At 36.4% G+C, this 27,382-nt stretch overlaps 4 protein-coding genes across 4 annotated transcripts in view; 2 read left to right on the forward strand and 2 right to left on the reverse strand.

Annotated features, from left to right (window-relative positions):
- Positions 1 to 6,575, forward strand: part of lyrm4 (LYR motif containing 4) — a 73,771-nt gene extending 67,196 nt beyond the window's left edge. Inside the window, exon 3 of the mRNA XM_073831141.1 lies at positions 6,243 to 6,575. Within this exon, the coding sequence (XP_073687242.1) occupies positions 6,243 to 6,311 (69 nt within the window). The 3' untranslated portion in view covers positions 6,312 to 6,575. The remainder of the gene's footprint in view (positions 1 to 6,242) is intronic.
- Positions 6,576 to 7,128: 553 nt separating this feature from the next.
- Positions 7,129 to 10,786, reverse strand: ppp1r3g (protein phosphatase 1 regulatory subunit 3G). The gene has a single exon (XM_073831140.1). It carries the CDS (start codon positions 10,644 to 10,646, stop codon positions 9,852 to 9,854), a length of 795 nt encoding a protein of 264 aa, XP_073687241.1. The 5' UTR covers positions 10,647 to 10,786; the 3' UTR covers positions 7,129 to 9,851.
- A 7,580-nt stretch (positions 10,787 to 18,366) lies between these two features.
- cyb5a (cytochrome b5 type A (microsomal)) lies at positions 18,367 to 22,181 on the reverse strand. Its single transcript, XM_073830857.1, has 5 exons — positions 21,945 to 22,181; positions 21,121 to 21,249; positions 19,681 to 19,710; positions 19,557 to 19,591; positions 18,367 to 19,316 (listed from the first exon to the last, which is right to left on the reverse strand). The coding sequence occupies exons 1-5, from the start codon at positions 22,077 to 22,079 to the stop codon at positions 19,232 to 19,234; spliced, it is 414 nt and encodes a 137-aa protein (XP_073686958.1). The 5' UTR covers positions 22,080 to 22,181; the 3' UTR covers positions 18,367 to 19,231.
- Positions 22,182 to 22,862: 681 nt separating this feature from the next.
- c24h18orf63 (chromosome 24 C18orf63 homolog) overlaps positions 22,863 to 27,382 on the forward strand; it is a 31,134-nt gene continuing 26,614 nt past the window's right edge. Inside the window, exons 1-2 of the mRNA XM_073830319.1 lie at positions 22,863 to 22,996; positions 25,015 to 25,093. Coding sequence (XP_073686420.1) covers positions 22,863 to 22,996; positions 25,015 to 25,093 — 213 coding nt within the window. The remainder of the gene's footprint in view (positions 22,997 to 25,014; positions 25,094 to 27,382) is intronic.

The raw sequence follows: 27,382 nt of genomic DNA on the forward strand, positions 1-27,382 counted from the left end.
TATATCTACTAAACACTTGACTTAATTCAAACCAGCTGGCCGCTTGACTCCTCCGTTTGGCACCTGGACCATAATGCACCTTGCTCCCTCTTCATCCCATCAGTCATCTGGCCACGTTCCCTCGAGATCCTGCGCCCGTCTGCGTCAGTGTCCTGCTCTCCTCTGTTTTAAAGAGAGGTTATGGACAGGAGACACCAGAAGAGCGGCTGAAGTTGACAGATGGTCCGTGTCACAGGGACGCAGGGAATATTTACAGAGGGCCGAAATGGATCTTAATGTTCCTCTTTGCTGAGCCATCACTGTGAAAAATGAACATGCGCACCTCCTTCGCCAACCTTGCAATTTTTCCTTTCGCTCTGACTTTTTCCTCGCACCGGCCCGGCAATTTGCCGCATGTTCTGGTGTGTCTTCATAACCGATAGCTTTCTTGACTCTTTCTGAGACGTCTTTAACAGAGCTGCTGCGTGTTGCGTTTAGCCGGATCATCGGTCAAACACAAAATGCCGGAGTTGTGGAGGCCTGTGGTGCGTTTATGAAGCAGATGAGGCTGCTGTGGACGGGATGGACCGCAGCGCTCCGGCTGGACTCGTTTTGTAGTGTCAACAAATTTAGCATGAAGGGATAATTAGAGAAAGATTATGCTTGTGTTAAGAAAAATAACTGCTACTGTACAGCCATGTCTATTATTCATTTTAGACAGAACATTATAAGAAACAGTTGTAGTCAAAAGTTTACATACACCTTGCAGAATCTGCAAAATGTTCATTATTTTTCCAAATTAGAAGGGATCATACAAAATGCATGTTATGTTTTATTTAGTACTGACCTGAATAAGATATTTAACATAAAACGTGTACATATAGTACACAGGAGAAAAAAATATTTTTTTTTTTTTTTAATTACCCCGTTTAAAAGTTTATATATGCTTGATTCTTTATATTCTGTTGTTACCTGGATGTTTTGTTTTAGTGAAAGTTGTTCATGAGTCCCTTGTTTGTCCTGAACAGTTAATCTGCTTGCTGTTCTTTAGAAAAATCCTTCAGGTCCCACAAATGCTTTGGTTTTTTAGCATTTTTGTGTATTATACTGTATGATTTTGAGACCCATCTTTTCACACTGAGCACAAATGAGGGACTCATATGCAACTATTACAGAAGGTTCAAACACTCAATGATGCTCCAGAAGGAAAAAAACATGCATTAAACATTACATAAAAACTTTTGATAAGAATGAAGATGTGTAAAATTTTTTGTTTCGCCTAAATATCTTTTTTCATTTAGTACTGCCCTTTAGAAGCTGCAAAAGATACTAACATGTTTCCCAGAAGACAAAATAAGTTATATTGACCCTGATCTTCAAATTTAAAAACTTTTTTATCATCATCATAATAATAATCATCACATGTTTGTATTTGTGGTAAAATATTCTGTTATTTTTCTTTTTATCATTATCAAAATCATCTAAAAGAAGTGAAAGATTCACTTGGCTTGCTTTTTTTTACATGCAGTTTGTTAGGGAATTTCATTTTAGTAATTTTTGTTAGCCTGGCTATCACCAGACCACGTTATGACTTCGTCATGATTCGTGGTCTGGGAACCACATGTTCATTTTCTCGTATTTGAGGCGTGGTTTACGAATGCCCAGAGCCGTTTATTGGGCGATACGAATGTCTATCAAATGCGCCTGTGCGTAGCTCATAGCCAATCGTTTCAATTATACCGGATGACGTATGTAGAGCGAACGCCAAAAGTTGCTCTTTTTTCAAAATAAACTTGCATTCTAATGTCATTTGTCGCGCCGCTCGCGTCCAGTGTAGACCATGGTGTAGACACGAAAGATAACTTTGCGTCTGCTGCCATGCTGGATCCTTCGGTGAGTCGCATAGAAGGCGTCATCGTCTTGCTGCTCCCTCCCCGTTCTGTGATTGGTTCCCTATCTTAGGTGAAAATTAGGTCCATGGTTTCCAGACTGACTAGAAGCGTGAATAAAATCGCGCTGCGCAAGGCAGTATGGGGACACCCAGGCTAAATTTTTGTACTTCTCATTTGTTTTTAATTTGATTCTTGCTTGTTTTGGCATTATATCAGCTTGTGACCACTGCTTGTAATAGACTGCAGTAGTTAGACTATTTATTTGCATTTGCAATCTTGCCTGTGTTTGCCAAACATAACTAACTATCTGCTAATCGGTACCAGTATTAGCAAATGAAAAGCACATCATTCCACCACTATGTCTTACATATTCATAACCAACACTGAACAAGATGTTTTCAATTTAAAGGAGAAGTTTCCTTTTTAGAACAAAAATGTACAGATAATGTAGTCACCCCCTTGTCATCCAAGATGTCTTTCTTTCTTCAGTCATAAAAAAGTAGTTTTTTGAGGAAAATATTTCAGGATTTTTCTCCATATAGTGGACTTCTATGGTGCCCCGAGTTTGAACTTCCAAAATGCAGTTCAAATGCAGCTTCAAATGATCCCAAATGCAGTTGTAAACAATCCCAGCTGAGGAAGAAGGGTCTTATCTAGCAAGACAATCAGTTATATATACATTTTTTAGAGTACACTTGATAAACTTTTTAACCTCAAACGCCCATCTTGTCTAGCTCTTCCGGAACTCTGCTTTTTGCAGTTGAAGACAGTTAGGGTATGTCACAAAACTCCCATCTTATTTTCTCCCTCAACTTCAAAATTGTGCTACATTGCTATTTCACCATTTTGTTGATTTTCTTTGCAAGTTCACTTTGCAGACACTGTAGGTTGATTTTTAATTTTTTTTTTTTTTTTTTTTTTAAGTTGAGGGAGAAAATAAGATGGGAGTTTTTTTTTTTTTTAAAATAAAGGTGCTTCACGATGCTATAGAAGAACTTTTTCTTTGTTTAAATGGTTCCATAAAGAACCTTTAACATCTGAAGAACCTTTCTGTTTCACAAAAGGTTCTTCAGAGTATTAAAAGGTAAGCAAGAAATGGTTCTTTAAAGAACCTTTGACTGAATGGTTCTTTGTGGAACCAAAAATGGTTCTTCTATGGCATTGCTTCAAGAACCTTTCGAAGCACCTTTATTTTTAAGAGTGTACCCTGGAAAAAGCAGAGTTCAGGCAGAGCAAGACTAGCATTTGAGGTTAAAAAGCATATAAATTGTAATAAAAAATGTAAAAAAAAAAAAACATTGTTTTGCTAGATAAGACCTATCTTCCCTCAGCTGGGATCGTTTGAAGCCGCATTTAAATTGCGTTTTGGAAGTTCAAACTCGGGGGCACCAATGAAGTCCACTATATGGAGAAAAATTCCTAAAATGTTTTACTCAAAAAACATCATTTCTTTACAGCTTAAAGAAAGACATGAACATCTTGGATGACAAGGGCGTGAGTACATTATCTGTGCATTTTTGTTCTGGAAGTGAACTTCTCCTTTAACCAAATACTGATCAAACATGGTCTCTCTGTTTTTTTTTTGTTTTGTTTTTTTACATGCTCCAGAGATGTTTTGTTCACGTTTCATTCATACAGTTTGATCAGTTTGTTCTTTTCTGTAGTTTTGATGATGGACATTGAGAACAGTCAGTTTATCGGGCACACAGCTTGTCCTTGTTCATCATGAAGGCCGCATCTCTGGACTGTTTAGTATTGATTTAGCCTGCTGCTGGCCTCTAAAAACATGGACAAATAAGGATTACAACATATCCTTTGGACTTTAGTGCATTTTAACACAATTGCTCTGACATTACGTGCACATCGCCATTCAACACAGCTGTGCTGTGCTTTGTCTTATTCAAATATACTGCTGTAAAGTTACTCTCATTGGTTTTTGTGAAGGTTGATAGATACAAAACGTTTTTGTTTAAAGGAATGTTACCAAAAATTAAAATTTGCTGAAAATGTCCTCACCCTCAGGTTGTCCAAGATGTAGATGAGTTGTATCTTCATCAGATTTGGAGAAATGTAGCATTCCATTACTTGCTCACCAATGGGTGCCGTCAGAATGAGAGTCCAAACAGCTGATAAAAACGTCACAATAATCCACAAGTAATCCAATTACTTTTGGATTATTGTGATGTTTTTATCAGCTGTTTGGACTCTCATTCTGACGGCACCCATTCACTGCAGAGGATCCTTCGGTGAGCAAGAGATGTAATGCTACATTTCTCCAAATCTGATGAAGAAAAAAACTCACCTACATTTTGGAAGACCTGAGGATAAATACATTTTAAGCATATTTTCTTTTTTGGGTGAACTATGCCTTTCATATTTTAAGGTTCCAAGTAGGGATTTTTGCAACAATGCCATAGAAGAAACATTTCTCAGAACATTTCTTTCTTGGTGTGAATGAATTTCAATAATCCAAAGAACCTTTTGTGCATTGGAAATGTTATATAGATGTTTTTCCATGGAAAATAATGCCAGCAACCTTTATGAGTGTAATTTTTTTCTCAGGCAGAGCAAGTTATCACTTTTTCTTTGGAACACAATAAGATGAATAAAGTGTATTAAAATGTACAAAGATGTTCAGTTCAGCAAATATATTATTGGTCTTCTGGTACTGTCAATGGTGTGATTTGTTTATTGGTATTATTGGACTTTAAGCTTTCAAATTACTTTTCTTTTAATAAAAGTCTCTTCTTTATTAAAACTGTCCGTGCAGACCTAACTGTAAGTCGTAGAGACTTGAAACTTGGAGGGATGGTAGTACTCACTCCGGCAAAAATTTCACCAAGTCTCACCCCAATCGACCTGACGGGGGCACTACAGCGATCAAATGTACGAAATTGCTCATAAATCCTAAACCGTCAATCAAAGGCTCAGGTGTCTTATGTCGTTGGAATTTATGGTTCACGCCGGACTAAACGTGTGCCTCAGATTCCACCGCGAATCTTGCAAAATTTTCGGGAATTTTTGATTTTTAAAAATGTACTACTTTTGTGAACTAGTCCTAGATTTTCACCTGAACGGAACCAAACAAGTGCAGAAAGATTCTCTGGAGAGCGAATGTCAGTAATTATCAAAAAAAGTTAAACTTTTGACTCACCATCCCAAAGGGATGCCAAAATGTTTGAATAAGGGCAGGGCCACTTTTAGTAAAATGCCTATAACTCCTGAACGGAATGAGATTTCTTCGCCAAACTCAGAACACTTATGTAAGAGCACAATCTAAGGTGGCAGGACAAAAATCACGAAGCTTGGCCATGAAGTTTAAGCACCTGTTAGACAAGATTTACAGAGGCCGATAAGAACGAAACTTGGTGGGCTTGGTTGACTAACGGCTCTAAAGATCTGTGAGATATTTGAAAGAAATTGGCCACTTGGGGGGGGGGGGGGGGGGGGGGGTGATATCGCATTTTTCAAGGGCGTAAGCGATTGTACTTTCCGCAGTTTTTCACATACACACGATAGAACTCCTTATTATGGATAACTTTTCCTCTAGAACCACTGCTGTCAATGAAACCATTTGTTAAATGTTTGAGAAAATGTAAAAAAAAAAACCTAGGTTTTTTGCTTAATCTGGAAAAGATTAATTCTTTGGACTCTCTAGGTCAATAATTATCAAAAAAGAAATGTCCAAATTTATCCAAAATCCTATAAAGCCTAAAGCCTAAAGGAAAACTCAAAACTTCACAAAACCTGCTGAGCACATGCGACAGGGGATTCTAAACAAGCATGCAAAGTTTTAAGGAGATTGGACCACAGCTGGTGCTATAACAGTCATAAACGTTAAAAAAAAATATTTCTGTTGTAAATTACCTGTAATCGCCAAAAATGCTCTATTGATTTAAGTGGTTACAGGCTTGCTACAGTACATACTGTTATTTTTCATGTGTGCCTAAATGCCTTAAAGCACTTGAACCCCTTGCAGCTTTATTTTCACTTATAAATAAATTAGCCATTAAAAATTCTCTCTTCAACATTTACTCACAAACAAGAACCCGGTAGTCAGATTGTGGGTATATTGGTTACATATGTTTTTCTTTTTGACCAGTCATTGGAAATTACACAAATGTAAAACTACAGTATACACTCTTAAACATAAAGGTGCTTCACGATGCCATAGAAGAACTTTTTTTGTCTAAATGTTCCATCAAGAACCTTTAACATTTGAAGAACCGCTGTGAAGAACCTTTTAAAGCAATTATAGCAGAGCAATTATAGAAAATTAAACTGCCTTGGAATGTGTCAACAAAATTAGATTTTAATAATTGCATGATGATAATAATGGAAATGTTAACATTTCACGGTGTCTGTCCACAGGTGTCCATAGGGAAGATGTTTGAGATCCAGAAGACGGTCGTCGAACAGGAGGAAAAGAAGAGAGACTGATGCGATGTGGGAGTGAAGGTCAATGTTCTCAGACTATACAGGACTCTTGAGGGTTTAAGAGTCTTTTGTCTGTCTTAATGTTTCAATCAAACATCTGCATCAGGCTGGTCTTGATAGGCCTGTTTACATAGTCACTTCAGATGCAGTGTGTCATTAACTGATATATAAGATGCTGTATTGTCTATATATATCGTATAGAAGATCCTATAGAAATTGTATATAATGTATTTTGCATTCTATGATGATAAATTCATGTCAGATCCATTCTTTTGTGTGTTCTCTGATCTATTCCTTTATGCTTGGTTTCTCAAAGGTTAAATGTGTCTGACAAGGCCAGGTGGCTAAAAATAGCTCATTCTGTTAGTTTTCAGTCATCGATGACCTAGTAAAAGTTGACAGGTATAAAGATCACATTACCCAACGCCTATGAACAGATTGTGGAGAGCACAAGCAAGCAGTTTTGCTAAAACTCACATGTTTGTAGGCCGAACGCATGGCCCAGTTAAAAGTGCTTAATGTAAACAGATCTAAATGAAATTATGCATGTGCATTTATTCATGAGGCAGATACTGTTGCAGTGTTACAGCAATGTTAATGAGAATTTGTAGTCAGTTTACATATTTGGTCAAATATTTAAAGTTTTTTTATTTTTATTGAATGTAGTTTTACTGAATTAAAAATGCATTTTCACATGCATTTACTCAACTTATGCTGAATACTGTAACTTACTCTAAATGGTAAATGACAAAGCTGTTATTCCTATATACAGTATATGTAATATTGTCTAACAACCAAATCTTACATAATTGCCATCTGATCGATATTTACTTGAACTGTTTATTTACAGATCTGGAACATCAGTCTTGATATCCATTTCAAATACACAACGTTTCATGGTTTATTTTGAGTTTTGCTTTGGTTTATATTACACTAACAGTGCAGATTTCCTATATGCAAAGAAAAATGAAAAATACGCACAGTAATATACCACAAAGATTGTGATTTCATCCTGATAATGAACATGAACATAATCTGGAAAAAAGGAAATGCTTACATAACATTACAAAAATGCATTGTGCTGCACTGTCAAGCATCATTTGCTGAGTATAATCCCAGGCGCTAAATAAAATCATGTGTGCAATCATAAAGAATAATTGCATATTTTTGAACAAACATTTGCATATTGCAAAACAGATTACAGTCTTCACTCTGCATGTTCATAGTCAAACAGATGCATAGACAGAAGGAGAAACTGCAGCAAATCTGGACTTTAGCTCAAATGATAGCTTATCTCATGTGTAGTTGAGAGAATTGTAAACATTTACTTTTGTCTTCTAACACTTCATACTATAGAAGTTTGTTTCACCACAAGGTTAAAAAATAATTGTGATGAGGGTATCTCACATGTCAGACCTTTTTTTGCAATACTGAGAAATACTTCATAATTGCAAGATATAAGCTTGCAATTGGCAGAAAAAGTTGAAATTACCCTTTATTGAATATTCAGTGGCTTAAATCTGACTTATAATTCAAAGTAAAAAGTCAGAATTGTGCGATTTTAACTGGAAATTGCAAGAATAAATGTTAGGTCTGAGCTGCTTCTCTCAGAATTTTGAGGTTACATTTGTAGAATTGCTAAAAAATAACATTCAGAATTGTAAAATATAACATCGCAATTACCTTTTTTTATCTTACCAGAAACTGCTTCCACATTATACTTTTATGAATGTAGAATCTACATAGAATGATTTTAACATTTACAATGTGCAGCTTCACTTGAATCAAGCCAGTTTTGTTTCTTATACGAAAGAATACATTTGGATTTAAATACATTTTGGTTTGAATGTTTAGTTTTGTCTCGGGTAGTTCAATGCCATTTTAAGCTTGAAGTCCAACACAACTCAGCATCATTGATTAATACTTTTAAATCTGGAACTGCTGATTTCCCATAATGCATTGTTGTATTGTTTTCTCTATGTCAAGTCTCTTCATTACAAAGAACTTCAGTGTCAATAATTGTGTACCCTGTGATGGCACCAGTCATTTTTTGAAAGAAAACCCACATAAAGCCACCTTATTTTACCTCAGTTCAGTCAGTAGTTCAGTCATTTCAAACTATATGACTGCCTGACATCTGTGGAACAAAAATAGGAGATGTTTTTGAAGAATGTCCATGTTGCTCTTTCCAGTAAAACAAAAATACATATGTAGTAGAATAAACAGGGGCTTTCAAGCTTCAAAGTGGACAAAAAACACAAATAATAGCTTTGTGTGAGTGATAACACACTAAAGATTCTATGAGACAGCTTCCCCTGTCCCATAGCTACTAAAACTGATTTGCATAGTAAAAAGTGTCAAATTTCATTGGATCCATGTGTCTTGAGACATATCAGAATGCTTTGAACTGAAAATTCTGACTTTTCTCTCAAAAAACTTGCTGTTCTGAGAAAAATAAAAGACATAAAAATTACTTTTCTCTTGCAATTATAATTTTACATCTTGGATTTTTGTTGTTGTTGTTGTTGTTGTCAGGGAATAAAATAAATCAAAACAAAAAAAATGTGACCCTGGACCACAAAACCAGTCATAAGGGTTTAAAATTAAGATTTATACATTATCTGATGTATGGATTTTTTTAAGGTTTAGGACAAAATTTGATACAATTATTTGAAAATCTGGAATCTGAGGTTACAAAAAAAAATCTAAATATTGAGAAAATTGCCTTTAAAGTTTCCAAATACGCTCTTCAAAATAAAGGTGCTTTAAAAGGTTCTTCCCAGCGATGCCATAGAAGAACCATTTTTGGTTCCACAAAGAGCCATTCAGTCAAAGGGTCTTTAAAAAAACATTTTTCTTACCCTTTTTTAATCTGAAGAACCTTCTTTTGCCACAAAGAACCTTTTGTGAAATAGAAAGGTTCTTCAGATGTTTAAGGTTCTTTATGGAGCCATTTAGACAAAAAAGGTTCTTCTATGGCATCGTGAAGAACCTTTATTTTAAGAGTGCACAGTACTTAGCAATGCATATTACTAATCAAAGATTAAGTTTTGATATACTGACGGTAGGAAATTCACAAAATATCTTTACTTTACCTTTACTAATGATTTTTTGGCATAAAATGATCGATAATTTTGACCCAAACAATCTATTTTTGGCTATTACTGCAAATGTACCTGTGCTACTTAAGATTGGTTATGTGGTCCAGTGTTGCAAGCTTATATCTCAAAGTTCTGTTCCTTACAAAAAATTATCAAGAGACATTAGAATTTTAGAATATGGACCACATGTATGGAACTTTGATGGTGTTTTTGGAACTCATCAGCCCTCGTCCACTTTCTATGAGCAGCTTGGACAAACTCCAAAATATCTTTCTGAGAAACAACATCAAACAAGTTTGGAAGAAGACGTCTAACTCGCTTTTTGGTGCACTGTTTCTATAAAACAACAACAGCCTTAAGCGCTGAAACCTCCTTGAGAGCACATAACAGTCCTGCGTAAAACGCCCCGATGAATCCTTGCGTAAAAGCGCATCGCTTCACTTCATATGGGATGGAAAGCCGCGGTGTCACTGGATGACGAGTTGTGGTACTTCAGGGAGTAGTTCACCCCATCGTTGTTGTCCCAGAGCTCCGAGTTATCATCCCTCATGTACACGGCGAAATGCACAGCAGCGCTCGGACCCAGGAAAGGAGGCGTGTACATGGTGAAGGAGAAGCGCTCTCCGTGCGTCTTGTCCTCGGTGGGCACGGGGATGGCTTGCGCGTCTACAAACGACAGCCAGTCGTTGAAAGTATACCTGACTCCAATTTCTCTCCCACCCATCGCCCGTACGATCCCACGGACATCAAACTGCGTGACCGTGACGCTTTCCAGTGCGACGCGGCAGCGCGTCAGCCGCGTCTCCAGGTCAGCGGTGTCCACGGGCGTCTTGAACGCCGGGACCAGATAGTCCAGAGCCAGAGAGGACTTGATGTTCACGCACAGGTCATCCATGAACTCCCGGTCCTTATGGAGAGGAAAACTCTTCAGCCTGGTGAAGACTTTGGCTGGAATCTGAGGATCCTCGCTGGTGCTGAAGTGCTTAACGCTCGCCAGGGTCAAGCCGAGCGCGTCCGCGAACTTCACGCGTTTCCTGCAGTTCTGTGAGATCTGGTGGTACAGGTTCGCCTGCTCTGGATACGCAGGTAGGGACTTGGCTCTCCTCCTGTCTTTCAGGTACTCGGGTATCTCCTCAGGTTGAAGTTCATCATCGGAGTCCACTCCGTTCTCCATCTGCTCCTCGTCCATTATGTTTATCAATCGCGGTTTGTAATGTCCAATGACAGAGTGTGTCATTTCAGGAGAATCACTTCAGAGGCGCATATATGTGCGGTCTTATGAGCTAATAACAGTTGCACGGGAGCATATATGTGCAGTCCTATGTTGGTGGTTTAACTAGTAATCAGTTACATGCTGGTTACGCCCACCATTGCAGACTCCAGCTGGCGCTGTTTATACTAGACTGATGTCAAAGAGAGATGATGTCAGCGTCTGCACGGAAAGGGTAACTTTTTTTTTTCTTTTCTTTTTTTCCTCAAGGTCACGGGGATGTCCCGTTTAGATTGTCAGCCAACCTCCAATATTAATAACAATTATATGCAGATCATAATGCAAAAACTTTTTTAACACTATAAGTCCCAGACTTTTGTAACCCATAGCCAAATGGCTGCTAACTGGCTAGTTTTTGGGCTATCATTAGCATCAATTCATGTGTAAATGTGGTCATTTACCTGAGCAATCTGCAGGGGGGTTGTGAATGGTTGCTGGTGGCTTGCTTGTTTGTTTGTGTGAGTGAGGGAGGGCTGCTAAAAGCAGAGAACTTGATTGACCATGTCTCACATTGGCATGTAGGGTCTTGCCCAGGTGTAAACAGGTATGAATTAGCACATCTAATTGCATGCAGATTGCTCTCAAATGAGAGGTAATTCTTTTTGTGCTGAGGTGGATAAAATCTCACTGCACATAGCCTACTACTTCAGTGCCCTCAAGAATTCTGTGGTGTACGAACCTCCTCTCCAAAGAAAGAAAATGCAGAGAAGACTCACCACTCGGCAGGCCTTGGAAATGATCCTGAGTGAAGTAAACCCTTGTGACTCGGATGGAGAAGACATAGAACTTCAGCCGGATTCGGACTCAGAGCTGTCTGATCTGTCTTCAGGTTAAGTTTCATTTCATATTATTTCCTATTTCATTTCAAACCAGTAAGTGGAAAATACCAAAAAAGCAGTGTGGAGTGACATACATATTTACATACATATTTTTGCCTTTTTTGTATTTTCCACTTTTTTGTTTGTGCACCTTTGCAGGCATTCACTGCCATCTGAAGTGCAGGACATTTTTCTGCTTTAGTTAGGAAGTGCTTTAGTTAGTAATCTTTTTATTTAGGAAGATATTTCAGACATTATTCCGATACAGAGGAGGAGATACTGGAATTATTATTAGTATCTATGCATGCATTTGTGATATCATTTGACTTTCCCATTGCTCACAATTTGAATTTGTTCACACTGCAGATGAGGAGACTGCTCCTCAACCAAAAAAGAGGGCTCGTTTGGGGACTGACCTGACAGACAGCGAAAGATGGCACAGTGTGGCGTGAAGAACAGGTGGGGACGCGTCTCCCTTTCACCCCAATCGACGCGTACGCCGCAGATGGAGAGCCAACGGCTAAGGCCAGGAAAAGTATCTCGAGTCGCCTTCAGAGCTTCCTGTGTTTCATCACTCCTGACATGCTTCATAGCATTCAAGAATGGACTAATCAACATGCACAGCAAACGGAGCATGTTCATTGGTTCATGGCCCTCCCTGAACTAATGGCATTTATTGCAATTGTCATCTTGCGGGGGCTTACCAAGGTTTCATCGCTACGTGACTGCTGGTCAGCAAACCTGGGAAACCCACATATCATTGGAACAATGCCGCGAAACCGCTTCCAAGACATCATGCGACACCTACGCTTTGATGACAGGTCCACCCGCAGTGATCGAGCAAAGACTGATAAGTTTGCTGCAATTTCCAGTGTGTGGGGATCATTTGTCACCAACTGCATCACATCCTACAACCCTGGTCTACATATCACCGTTGATGAACAGCTTTTCCCATCAAAGACTCGCTGCTGTTTCCTGCAGTATATTGCAACTAAACCTGACAAGTTTGGGATCAAGTTTTGGGTGGCTTGCGACCTAAAATCCAAGTACATTTGCAATGTCCTCCCATATCTTGGCAAGGACCCTAGTCGTCCCAGTGGAGAGAGACTGTCCGAAAATGTAGTGATGAGGCTGATGGAACCATTCCTAGACAAGGGCAGAAATGTTACCACGGACAGTTTCTTCACATCGCTGTCACTTGCGCAAAAACTGCTTAGCCGGAAAACCACCATCCTCGGCACAGTCAACAAGATTCGCCGGGAAATTCCTCAATCCGCTAGACGCACAGCTCGCAATGAATTCACCACTCAGGTATGTTGCAGGTCTTTTGTGGTTGTATGGTTATGTGTTTCTAATTTTTAGAATCAACACCTCCAAGTGTGTCATTGTGTGTAAAAGTGCTATGAAAATAACAATTTATCTTATTTATTAGGTGTTTTCAACCACTGCTGCCACGCTGACGGCGTATGCGCCCAAACGGAAGAAGACCGTCTACATTCTTAGCAGCATGCACAGCGTGATTCAGACTGATAATACCACCAAAAGGAAGCCAAACACTGTCACCCTTTACAACACCACAAAGTGCGGCGTGGATGTGATGGACCAGATGGTGCGGGAGTACACTGTCCGCACAGGGACACGGCGCTGGCCAGTTGCCGTGTTCTATAACATGATTGACATGGCAGCACTGAATGCACATGTGCTGTATCAAGCATGCACCGGGAGGCAGGAAAGACGGGTGGACTTCCTGGTGGAGCTTGCAAGAGAGTTGGCTAACTCTCATATGTGTGCAAAGAAGGCAAGAAAAGAACAATTGCTTCGGACACAACCCTCCACACCTAGCCCTGGAAAAAGAGCCATGTGTCAGGTCAAACACCAATGCAAGAACAATCATGCCACTGTGCGATGTGTTCACTGCTACAGATACATGTGTGGTAAATGCAGACGGGAGATACCATGGCAGTGCCAGGATTGTGAGTGAATGCTGAAATGTACTCACTCACTTTTTTTTTTTTGTAAATATGTGTAAAAATGGTTGGTTTGTTTTTATTTTATTTTGTACTGTTTTTATCAATAAATCTCATCAACAAAACCATGTGTGTTTTCTCTCTAAGATGGCAAAGTGAAACACAAGTTTCCTTGAAGTGGCTCAGCATGGCCCCACCTTGTTTACATAACAAAAGCAGCTGTTCACAGCTGATTTAGGATATTAGCTAAAAGCCTTCCAGCCCATCGGCTGTCCTGCGGGTTTTATAGGTAGAAAAGCCAAATGGCTGCTCTCTGGGACTTCTAATGTTAAATATGTTATGTAATTTACTCTCAGAAATAACTTAAAGTTGTTTATTTACATACAGTACATTAAATGAACTATAAATATACCTTTAATATACTTCAGGTATATTTGCGTAAATCAAAAGAAAAACTTTTTTTTATTATTATTATTTTTGGCTATTAAATTGTTTGTTTTGTGACAATAATTAAGCTAATTTGTTTCCCAGTGTATATATATATAATATAATACAATTTAATATTTGAAGTAATGTATAATGTAAAACATTTCCACATGATAGTATGACCATACTTTATTTAGAATTTATAAATAGATAAATTAAAAAAATTAAAAACATTTAAAAAATGTCAAAATTATAGCATGACAGTGCTTTTGCGAATACGATAGATAGATACCTTTAATATACAATACCTTTAATATACTCCCAAATATATTTGGGTGAAAAAAAATAAATGGAACATAAAATTTTAAAAATAAACATTTGGAACATATTTTTTTACAGATATACCCATGCTACTTCAGACTGGTTTTGTGGTCCAGGGTCACATAATATAATATAATATACAAAGTTTATTTATTATAAATTATTTATAGGCCACAGACCTACAGAGATCCTCCAACCCTAATCAAGCACCTTAACAAGCTAATCAATGTCTTCAGAATGACTAAGACTATAAGCAGGTAAGTTAAGGGTTCTTATCAAGGTTGAAGCTAAACTCTGCAGGACAGCAGCTCTCTAGGACCAAACCTGCCTAGCCCTGACCTAATACATTAGGTATTTTGAGGTGTTCTGTTGTTGGATGTAATAATGAACATAGCAGTAGTCATTTACTCCCGACATCTGAGCCGCTGAAGACCCAGAGGTTTAATGTTAGTTTCGTTTTTAAATGGAAAGCGCCAATCCCGATCTACATATGCGTCTATCTTTGTGCAGATCGTTCCTGATGCAGCGTCACCCACCGCAGAAATGAGTATAAGGGTTTTTTATGCATCTTTGCAAATGGCCTTTCTTAATAATGTGCTTGTTAGCAAGTTTCGCCGATGAACTCGGCTAAATGCAGCTAAAGTAAACATCATCCCAGAGAGGGGCGGGGCAAGCAGAGCTCGTGGCATTTAAAGGGGCCATGTCTTAAATGAGCTGAAATTTTGCAGAGCTGATTTTAACAAGGTAAAAGGGTGTTTTTTTTACACTACTATTGAGAATTTTTAATCAAAGTGGATTAGAGACTTTTCATTAAGACCCTAAAGGATCATATGAACTTGTGGAAAATGGGCATCCGATGATGACCCCTTTAAAGCATGCTGTTCCAGACCTGTGTGCTGCTGGTGACACATGTAACGTTTGATGCTCTGACAACTTATGGAACTAATTATTAACAGACCACTTTTTTCTGTGAAATATGTGACCCTGGACCACAAACCAGTCATAAGGGTCAATTTTTGACCATTTGAAAGTCGGTCAACAGGACAAAATCTGGAATCTGAGGGTGCAACAAAAATCTAAATATTGAGAAAATTGCCTTTAAAGTTGTCCAAATGAAGTTCTTAGCAATGCATATTACTAATCAAAAATTAAGTTTTAAAATATTTACAGTAGGAAATGTACAAAATATCTTCGTGGAACATGATCTTTACTTAATATCCTAATGATTTTTGGCATAAAAGAAAAATTGATCATTTTGACCCATGCGGTGTATTTTTGGTGCTACTTAAGACTGGTCCAGGATCAGATATATGTTATTATTTACTTTTTTATTTAAGAACATACCACTAACAATCATGCCTTTGGTCTAAATATCAGCACAGCTGTGATTACCTGCAGTGAGATGGACATTCAGTAAAAGTGCTTTAAATGGAAACATTTATAGTGCAGTTGCTGGAAATGGGCAACAGGTTTGAGCACAGATGTAACCAGCGACAGGTAAACAGGCTACAAAGTGTCCATATGTGGCCCTGTGTCAGTACACCAACTTCCTTGAAAGCCGTTTTGGCTGCTGTCCCATCTAATGTCCACAGGTCAGTGAGATCTTCAAAACATGCTGTTATCACAGACAAAACAAACACACTGTTAATGTCCAGCTACAACCCGAGCACACAGGTACACTTGACCTAAAACGGCTTTTTATTTACATGTTTACATGTAATGAACACATGACTTGTGTAAAGTACAGAAAGTACAGTAAAGTACAAAAGCAGATTAAATGTACAATACATGATATAATGAGAATTTATGGTATTTAATAATCACAATACAATCTGATATTTAATATTAGAATATGTTATGGCTCTACATTTAAAGCAATTTTAACTGCAACATGCAATTACCCCATCTGATCCAAACAAGTAATATGAAACAATGCCTTATAAGGAATATGAAAGAAATATTAAACAAGACCTTTGCAAATAGGTTGCAGCAGCTCTACTTCACCAGTAGATGTCAGTGTTGTAACATTTCTTGACTGCTAAAGGTCTAACATAAATATGGTGGTTTCAAAACTATTTTACACTTCCAAATGTCATTTCATTAGATAACGTAATATCTAAGAAGTTATCTGCACTTAAAGAAGTAGTTCTCTCTCTCTCTCAAAAAACAAAACAAAACTAAACTAAAACTAAAATGTACTCACCCTAAAACCATTTAACATGTAGATGATTTCTTATGTTTCTTAATTGGAACAGATTTGAAGAAAATTAAGCCTCACCTGCTCAGTGATGGATCCTCTGGAGTGAATGGGTGCCATCAGAATGAGAGTCCAAACAGCTGATAAAAAAAAATCACAATAATCCACAAGTAACGTTAATTCGCACTACTCCAGTTCATCAATTAATGTCTTGTGAAGCCAAAAGCTCCAAACAGTTGCTTTCAGGTAAATTAGAGTTTATAATATTGCTTTTTTTTTTTTTTTTTTTGTAAAAAGTGGTCTGGTTTGAATCAGGAGAGAAATCTGCTCAGATCAAGCACCATTTCCAGGCCAAAACAGCTATAAACAAATATGTGAGTGGATTTTAATGCGAGAGGAAAACAGTGGATGAACTTTTTCACTGGAGACAGCATTATTATGCATAAAGTTTTAAACACCTTAAGGATGGGTTTGTTTCAAACACGCAGATGCTTTAAATACTGCTTTCACAGAGCTAGCATAACATTTCTGAGCCATTCACCAACAAGTCTTAAGTTGATTTTTATTGTATTATTGCATTAAGTCAGTTCTCAATGAGTTCACACAGGTGTAGTTCATTTACATACACCTAGCAGAATCTGCAAAATGTTGATTATTACCAAAATAAGAGGGATCATACACAATGCTTGTTATTTTTTTATTATGTACTGAACTAAGTAAGATATTTCACATAAAAGATGTTTACATATAGTCCACAAGAGAAAATAATAGTTGAATTTATAAAAATGACCCTGTTCAAAAATGTACATACACATGATCCACAGCTGTTTGTTTACTGACAGTGGTTCATAAGTATGTATGTCCTGAACAGTTAAACAGAAAAATCTCACAAATTCTTTGGTTTTTCAGCATTTTTTGTGTATTTGAACCCTTTTCAACAATGACTGTATGATTTTGAGATCCATCGTTTCACACTGAGGACAACTGAGGGACTCATATGCTACTATTCCAGAAGGTTCAAATGCTAACTGATGCTCCAGAAAGAAAAACAATGCATTAAGAGACAGGATTGTAAACTTTTAAACAGAATGACGATCTGCAGATTTTTCTTATTTTGCCTAAATATCTTTTTTTTTTTTTATTCAGTACTGCCCTATAGAAACTACAGAAGATGCTTACATGTTTCCCAGAAGACAAAATAAGTTAAATTTACCCTAATCTTCAAATTCAAAAAGTTTTAACCCCCAGGTTTTAATGCATTGCGTTTCCTTGTGAAGCATCGGTGAGCATTTGAACCTTCTCTAACAGTTGCATATGAGTCCCTCAGTTGTCCTCAGTGTGAAAAGATAGATCTCAGAATCATGCAGTCATTGTTGGAAAGGGTTCAAATACACAAAAATGCTGAAAAACCAAAGACATTTTTTGAAGAACAGCAGTTTAACTGTTCAGGACAAACAAGGGACTCATGAACAACTATCACTAAACAAAAACACAGCTGTGGATCATTCAGGTGACAACACTCTATTAAGAATCAAGTGTATGAATACTTTTGTACAGGGTCATTTTTAAAAATTCAACTACTATTTTCTCTTGTAGACTTCATGTATATATATTTTATTTGAAATACCTCAGGTCAGTACTAAATAAAAATAACATGCATTTTGTATGATCCTCTTATTTTGGTAAATAATTAACATTTTTCAGATTCTGCAAGGTGTATGTCAACTTTTGACCTCAACTGTTTGTTTTTTAATAACTAATCTCATGTATCATTGACAATAATCTCTATTTTAAACAAATGATGCTTTTATAGTTTATAGTTTATGTTATATAATATAAATTTTTTATATTGTGTCTTATTGTAAGTGTGCAGGACCGCTGTACATAAATAGCATTCTTATGAAATGCCACATTATGAAAATGCAATTGTCCAGAAATAATTTTACAGAAAGTCACAATCAGTTTCTTTGTTTATTGGGACACAAAGCTGAATGATTTGACTGCTGCATTTCAGTCGACATGACATGAAACACTGGCATACCTTACAATGTGTCTATCTCTCATTAGCATTAGTGTGGTAGCAGCAATGAACACACACTGTAAACATCTGGATGTTTCTATGGGAAAGCTGCTTGTATCTTATATCATACAGTATACAAGTATATTACATTCAGTTTTGTTAAACAAAAAAGGGAATGTAAAAGCACCGTTCATGGTGGTACACTGATGTGCGTTTACATGGCACATCAATATATAACTGGCAGCAAAAATTTGATTCTAACAGTGTTGCTCTTCACTAAAGATAATAACATGTGCTGACTTCTAGCTGATTGTCTAATCAAGTACATATTTGGTTAGGTTGTGTACAATCACATGTTGAACATGTCCAGTTTATAATTAAATATGAAATAGACTTGTATCATTTCTCTCTGGTCCAAGTACAATCATCTTGCAATGACATTTCAAGTGAAACTAAATTATTTCTTTAAGGAGCAAAATGTTTTGTTTATGCGATAATATTCAGGATATTCCCAACTTCAGTAGGGATATTTCAACTGAATAAATGGTATTATACAAAAGAAACAATTAGACAATCAAAACTTCATCTTTAGTATGCATAATTATAATGCTAGATCTAAAATATACTTTCATACATCATGAAAAAACATCTGCATATTTCAGTATTTAAATCTCAAGGGATACATGACAAACATCAAAACTAACACAAAAGTTGCCTTCATTAGTAGAATCTTTATGTTAATGAGAAAACCTGAAATGGATTATGGGTACTGTAGTCATAGGTAGAGCAAGAAAAACATCCCATCATGCCTCCTCTGCCGTGTATACACGGTACATCAACGTGACGATCACTGCGGCGACGGCGGGTATTAACCAGTTTGACCACCAGCTGGAACGAGAGACCAAATGGAAGGTTTGGAACGAAGCACTTGGTAATTAACTTAAATTATTAATTGGAATCTTGGTATTTCCTTACTACAATGGAAAGTTTCAAGTGAAATCAAGAGAAAACAACAATAAAACATGAAGTGTGCTACAAGTTGCTGCATATCATATTTCAATTTCATACAGATGTCTTCAAACTTTTAGCCTTTATACAAAAACCTTAGGCGTATTAATTTGAACTTACCTTGTGCTTTCTTGTACGGTTGTTACAAGTGTTTCCTGTTAAACAGAAAACCAAATGCGTGTGTTAAGTGTTGGCACCCAATGCAAGTCCAAAACAAAGACATTTGAAAAAATGATTTACGTACTGGTGGTTTGGCAAGCTTGTCCCTGTCATCCTGCGAGAAAGGCAGAGGAAGAGAGGCGTGAATAAAAATATCACAGGTTTTTTCACACGTTGACATTTTATCAACAAATAAATTAGCATGTCTTACAGAGCACACACTTCCTAAAACACATAAATCAGCTTTATAGTGATTGTCAAAATAACTACTGAACATGTTTGAGCAAAATTCAGAATGTATACATGTTATATAGTCATCCATATTGTGTTTAAATATATATTTTACATTTTTTTTAAAGAAACCTTTCTGCTCACCAAGGCTGTGTTTCTTTGATCAAAAAAGTAAAACAGTAATATTATTTAAATCTATTTAGATTCTGTGTGAATATATTGTAAAATGCAAATCTGAATTTTCTGCATCAGTGTCACAGCATCCTTCAGAAGTCTTAGTAACATGCTGATTTGCTAAAACATTTCTCATTATTATGAATGTTGAAAACATTCATACCTTGACCCCCCCCCCCCCCAGGATTCTTTGATGAATAAAAAAGTGAAAAAGAGTACAAACAAACAGCATTTATTGGAAATAGAGATCGTTTGTAACATTAGAAATGTTTTACTGTCACTTTTGATTAAAACAAATGCATTGATTAAAGTATTTTAAAAAAATTTAAGTATATTATTTATTTGTGAATTTATTAATTTATTTATATTTTTATTCATTTATTGATATTTATTAAAATATCAATATTTATTTAAAAAAAATATTATTTTATTATCCAGTTTGCCACCTCACTTTAAATTCAGGAATTGCACTGAAATCTAAAAGTTGTTCTCAGTTCATTTGTAAATGCTGAAGTCTGTATCTGTGCTGAATCCAGCAGCATTTCAGAAATAAAAATGGATTCCAGGTTATTGATAGCATCTCAAGCCCCTATAGGTCTAGGAAAACATCTCGGATTTCTATAGATACAACTATGAATCAACTTCATGCCATCCAGGATGAACAATCAAGACTATTCTTGGATAATTTCCAGATATCTGTGATTATTGATTATTTGCTTTTCTTTCTTTTTTCTTTTTTAAATCGCATAGGTTCTCATTGGCATCCACTGGTGATGCCATAACGTCACAGAAACTATAAATCATTATGGACTTAATGAGTATTCATGCCTTTTTGTATGCCAGCGCTGACTGATGGCTGCAAAACAACATATGCAAAACAGACTTTGAAAAACATGAAGGGTGCATTTAAAATCACAGCCACTGATAGCTGTCTAACTTTTTAGTTGTTGTTTTTTTACTTTCAGAAAGAGTAATATTGTAACCATATGTTCGAATGCATTTCTCAGAAAGCGTCGACTGTGTTTGACACTCTCTAATGGCTTGACACTGTAACAAACGTTCAGAAAGGCCTTCTTCATACTTTTGCTGCAACAATAATACTGCATTCTGGCAGACTTACTGGATGCAGCTCTCCTATGAGCATGGAACTGGCCATCTCGCGTGCATCTGTCGAGTGGCCGACATCTTCGAAACTCTCTGTGGCGTCTCCACCCGCCTGCTCTCGCAGCACCTCCTCTCCGCCCGGGTGCTGTAGACACCAGAAAATACATCAGATCATCAAGATAAAACTCGAAGGCAAACCTACTAATGCATACTTAGTTATAATACCCTTTTGACCTTTGAAAAATGTTGCCTAGGAAATTATCAGTTGATATAAGTGTCAACAGTGCACTGAGTCATGCAACTTAAAATACCTTGGGTGCATATTTAGATCTTTAGCAAGAGTAACCTTTCTAGATTAGGTAGTTTTGTAGATCTAGATAAAATGGACTGATAGGTTAGTGTGCTTATATAATCTGTTACAGCAAGTGATGCAACTCCTGCTTCCTTTCATATAAACCTGATCAGTATTTATTTAAAATAAGCATGCATTTAATCTTTAAACGAGTTATTTTAGATTATATTACATAGATTTCAACATGGTTACTGCACCATACATTAGTTGGCAGCTGTTGTAATATCTTCGGTCCAACTTTGAGGGCACTTGGCAAAGGTCACTCAATTCAATACTTACTTTAAGCAGTGCAAACTTTTGTACCATAAGTTTATTCATTTGTAAACATTATCATGCAAGGATATTTTAAATACATTATCACACAACTCTAGTGCATCATTGCAGTTTGTTTACACAATGCATTATACGTAATGCATGCATTACACAATTCTAAAACGACAATACCTTAATGCCAAAATGAACATTTCAGGTTGTGTTTTAAAACTCACCTCCTCGAGAAACTTTGTGACGTCGTACACTTTATTATGAATGATAATCCATGTGCTTTTAAACGAGTTCCGTTCTTCCACCTCTGACAAGCGGTAATATTTAACCCCTTTTCCGTCCGTTTCCTTATTTTCCATTGGTTTGTTCAAATTTGTGTCTATTTGTTCAGAAAGTTACAGAAACTCCTCAAAGTTCCCTTGTGAATCGAGCTTCAATACTGGACTTACCAACTTATTTCCCAACTCGCCAGGCAACGCCCATTCCGCTCAAGACAAAATCTGATTGGATAATATCACGCGTCGGGTTGCCTAGCGTGTCTATTTTGATTGGACAGAGGGCTGTCAATCAGCTCATTGGGTCATATGTTTCGGTGAAGCGCACGAAAGTAACTCGGCAGAAGTTCACGAAAGTTCACGAGAGCATAGTTCTCACGCAATACGGAAAGAGTTGCCGTTTATCGCCATCACGTTAATCTGCTGATGTCCGTTAGTCGAAGTGGGTTGCCCTTAAAGCAATTTTAGCCGCCTGTTGTTGATCTTGTTTAGGTGTTTCTGTCAGATAAGAGTGTGTTAACTTGAAACACTGGCACGCGAGCCTCAGTAACTCCTCACTCTTGCCGCCAAACGTAACGTTACCTCAGCACGTACTGTTGTATAACCTCAAACTGAGGTAAAACTAATAATCTTTCTTTCTTTTTCTTTGTTTTTCAACACACGTACAGTATTAAGCTACACTTCCTTTCATAGATAGAGTTATAATAGAGTTTTGTCTCGTCTGAGGTAATTACCAACAATGGACGAAAAATGAAATGTTTGTTTTTGGGTTAAAATAGTGTCTGATTAACCAATAATAACTTATTTTGGTCACAGATCAGTGACTGTTGGTTTGGCCAAATTAACCCGCATAATTTTCCTTTCAGAATGAGTGGAAGTGGGGCACAGTCTTTGTTTTTCCTCAGTCTTCCGGACCTGAGGAATTTATGCTGTGTAAATCTGTTCTTTCCGAACACCGACGATGAAGGAGAGTTGAGAAACAAACAAGTGCAAACCTGCAGGTGAAAAGACAAATATAATGTGTGCTGGTTATAAAACTATAGTTTTTGTTTTTCCACATATTTATTAGATCAGTGATTGATCTAGAAATTGTATATGTGATTAAAGACAAATGAAATGTGATTAGACCCCCTTATTATACCTTTATATATTGAGGCTTGGCACTATGTACCCTTTCACACATAACTGGTTATTTATTTCTTCTTGATATTTTATGGCTTTGTCTCATTTAGGGCCATGCAAAGTTTAGACAAAGACTTATTTTAGAAAAGGCTGTACGAAAACATGCCCGGTTTTCATGCAAGTTACTAATAATCATCACTGGGAAAAAGAAAGAAAGAAACAAACAAATAACATTTTCCTACACAAGTGTTTGAGAATCAGACATAAAAAGGCAGAGGCTTTTTACACCAAGTGCAAAGAGAGATAAATACTTTTTTGCAAAAAATACTATTAAAGTACAAATAATGGTACATACTGTACTATCTGTGACCCTTGACCACAAATAATGCATTGCATGGGTCAAAATTACAGATTTTTCTTTTATGTTAAAAATCATCAGGATATTAAGTAAAAATTAGGAATGCACTGAAATGTAAATTCTTGGCCGAAGCTGAACAAAATTACACACTGGGCCGAACATGGTTTTTTGTGTTTTTCCCCCATGTATTTTGCCTTTTTTTTTCACCACTGCATAAATTAAATAGCTAATATTTGCTTTTTATAGTTTTGTCTTGCTTTTCAAAGAAAACAATCAATTACAAAACAACAATTTAAAAATATTAATTTAACACTGTGCATTTAACATTCTAGTAGACATTATAGCCTACCAACAAAGCACGATTTAACTTAAAATGAATAAGTTAGTAAAATAATATTCTTTGGCCATTTTTAAGACCCCCTTTATGAATCAGGCATGTGTTTTTTAATGTACACATAAATGCAGCCTTGCTGAGCAAAGGAGAATGTTATAATACATTTATTAATAGAGCTTGTTGTAATGATTGTTATCATTATTTTTGTGTTACTTTTTATTTTTATTTTACAGAACAACAGTAAAATTACAATACTAACATTTATGAATGTTGACTTTTATTTTGGCGGAAACCTTAGTACTACTTTTTGCTGACAGCAGCAGATTTATGAATGATTCTAATCTCATCATGCAGATTTCCCTCGCGCAGTCAGTGCTTGTAATGATTTTTGCTTCTTTCTAGGTCAGTTTTAAATGCTTCCACTCTGCCGACGTGTTTGCTGCATTAGTGCTCGTCTCTATTTGATCATGCGACGTCATTGTTCAGTATAATTTATTTGGCCTTTTTCCTTTATTCGGCTGTTCAGAGCTTTTTTTCTGTTTTCGGCCCGAATAATTTCAGTTGCTGATGATTTGGTGCGTCCCTAGTAAAAATCATATTCCATTTTGTAAATTTTCTACCGTAAATATATCAAAACATAATTTTTCATTAGTAATATGCATTGCTAAGAACTTAATTTGGACAACCTTAAAGGTAATTTTCTCAATATTTAGAATTTTTTTTGTTGCCCCCTCAGAATCCAGATTTTTAAATAGTTGTATGCTAATAGTTCAAATAGTTGTCATATCCTAAAAAAAAAACATGCATCAATGGCAAGCTTATTTATTCAGCTTTTAAATGATGTATAAGTTTCATTCATTCATTCAAAAAAAAAAAAAAGACCCTTATGATTGGTTTTGTGGTCCAGGGTCACATTTACCTTTTTCACAGTTCACCTTAGTGTGCAAATACCCACTACAAGTATTTCGTAATTAAAAAAAAAAAGGAAATTATTACCAAAAATATTGGGGTCAAATTGACCTCTATCACAAAGGAAGGATCTGTTTTTTCTTGGAAGGAAGGTGTTTGGTAAATTGCATGTAAAAGGGTATATAAAACAATACACTGTTTGAAATCAGCTGAACAGACCACATGGCTTTTTTTTAGAATGAATCTAAAATGTTTCATCATCTTGACTTCTAAAGCCTTTTCCCTCTGTCTTTCAGGGAGCTTGTTCTGCTGCATACGGACATTGTTGCTTCTCCTGTGTTGGGCCATTTTGGGGGCATCACTGTTATAATGACTGTAAGTGTGATTTATTTTGTGTTATCAATTATACTAACAGCCAGCTTTAAATTGAAAAAAGTAGTTTATTTTTTCTCAATAATTATTAATAAGTGTAATAATAGTTTGCTAGAGTTTTAAACATGGTATTAAAATATGACAAGAACTCAGAGTTAAACTGTGTCAGAACAAATTCATCTTGATAATGTCAGATAACTTTGATAGCTTCGATAACTTCAATCAACCAAAAATTCAGACAACTGTTAGTATGACAACATTTACACAACTATAAATACGTTGTTGACCAATTACCAAGCACTGCTTAATTTTGTTCAGCAAATAAAGAAAACACATGGTCAGGTCGAAGTGTCTGAATAATTTTTGGTCCCAAATTTTACTGGTAGTCCACTGTACACTGTAAAAAAACAATTTGTTAAAGGGGTCATCCGGTGCCACATGCACTTTTACAAGCTGTTTGAACTGAAATGTGTGTTGGGAGAGTGTGTACACAACCACCCTAGAATGACAAAGATCCACCCAGTAGTTTTCTCTTAGTTAAGTAAAATAATTTGCCTCTTCTCATATCGAGCCGTTCTCAGATGCCTGTTGTTGTGGCGTAACACTGACAGAGGCCGCTCCTGCGATAGTTGATAGACAGTAGTGTTTTAGCATAGACCCGCCCCGAGTGAGAAGTAAACTGACAGCACTGAGGGAATGTGACAGCAGATCTATCTAAATGGGTTCATGTTTACGTGAATCATTTCTCACCATACTGCTTTATAAACGAGGGTCAGTATAAAGCTTAGCTTTGTAACGCTAGATGGTTTAAAACGGTGTCTGTTAATGATTAAGATGTAACCTTAACGCAATACCTGCAAAAGTGTTTACAGCCCGCAACTGCATATGAATAAAGACTATAGCACTCACATTTATGTATTTCAATATAAGGACGGGTTAAGTTAATAAGTTATGTTAACTGATCAGTTTTTTGCTCTTGTTCAATCAGCCTTACCTCAGTAAACACATTGCGTTCGTCTCTGTACCACAGTAAACACTTCGCGTTCGTATCTCTCTCAGTACTCTACCCTGCCAGTACATATAAAGATAAATCAAAGTGACATTAAGTTTACTAACGATTCAGACACGTCCAGTATAAGCCGTAATTGCCGAACTTCTTTACGGGTGTCATCTTGTTTCGGTTCCAACTCCGGTTTTTAAATTAAATTTTAAATGAATGGGGTTGTACAGTGTCTTTAAAGCCCCCACCCCCCCCAACCCCCCGCCCCCCCAGTGCCTTTTTTCCGCAAACTATACAACTATACCCCCAACTGTTGTCTAGGCAACACCCCGTGTGCTATGTAATGACACGCCCCAGGGGCGGGGTGAGCAGAGGTTCATATCATTTAAAGGGTACTGGTACTGATATCGCTTGCTGAGTACAGAGGCATTTTTTACCAGGTAAAATGAGTGTTTTTTTACACTACCATAGAGAATTTTTAATCAAAGTATATTACAAACTTTTCATTTGGACCCTAAAGCATCATATTAACTTGTGGAAAATGGGCATCTGATGACCCCTTTAAGTCAACTTAAACTAATTTGTTACCCTGCTGCATTAAAATTTTAAGTTCAGTCGACTAAAAAAAAAGTTTAGTCAACTTGTAATGTTAAGTTTTACTAAGTGACAACTTAAATATTTGAGTTGATTCAACTTAAAAAATTAAGGCAGCTGGGTAACAAACACCACCTTTAAATTTAACAAACCAAATTTTAGTTTAGTCAACTCGGATATCTATATTGTCACTTAGTACAACTTAACATTTCAAGCTGGCTAAACTTATTTGAGTTGACTGAACTTAACATTTTAAGGCAGCAGGGTAACAGATTATTTTAAGTTCACTCAACAAATATATATATATATATATATATATATATATATATATATATATATATATATAATTTTTTTTTTTTTTTTTTTTTTTTTTACAGTGTATGAAGATTTTTTAAGGTATAATATGTCACAGTTTATTTTATTTAGCTTTCCTCACTTACATAAATGAACTATAGTGTCCTGCACCCACTAGTAAAAAAAAATATCAAAAACTATATCTGGTGTCTAAAAATGTTTTGGTTTGACTGTATATTTTTCTTGAGGTTTATTGGCTCTTTTGTCCTTTGAACCCTCCTGTGACCTTAGAAATGAGAACCAGCCTACTTTATATCTCACAATTCACGCTCAGATTGCAAGAAATAAACACAGAATTGCCAGGAAAAAAGTAATTGAGAGATAAAAGTCTCAAATACCTTTTA

This window comes from Garra rufa, chromosome 24 (genome assembly GCF_049309525.1).
Source record: "Garra rufa chromosome 24, GarRuf1.0, whole genome shotgun sequence".
Taxonomy (NCBI): Eukaryota; Metazoa; Chordata; class Actinopteri; order Cypriniformes; family Cyprinidae; genus Garra; species Garra rufa.

Coding starts and splice junctions, on each gene's coding strand:
- ppp1r3g (XM_073831140.1), bottom strand. CDS start 10,646: ATGACACACTCTGTCATTGGACATTACAAACCGCGATTGATAAACATA.
- cyb5a (XM_073830857.1), bottom strand. CDS start 22,079: ATGGAAAATAAGGAAACGGACGGAAAAGGGGTTAAATATTACCGCTTG. Junction 21,250..21,944: donor TCACAAAGTTTCTCGAGGAG/GTGAGTTTTAAA, acceptor TGGTGTCTACAG/CACCCGGGCGGAGAGGAGGT. Junction 19,317..19,556: donor ACCGTACAAGAAAGCACAAG/GTAAGTTCAAAT, acceptor CTCTCGTTCCAG/CTGGTGGTCAAACTGGTTAA.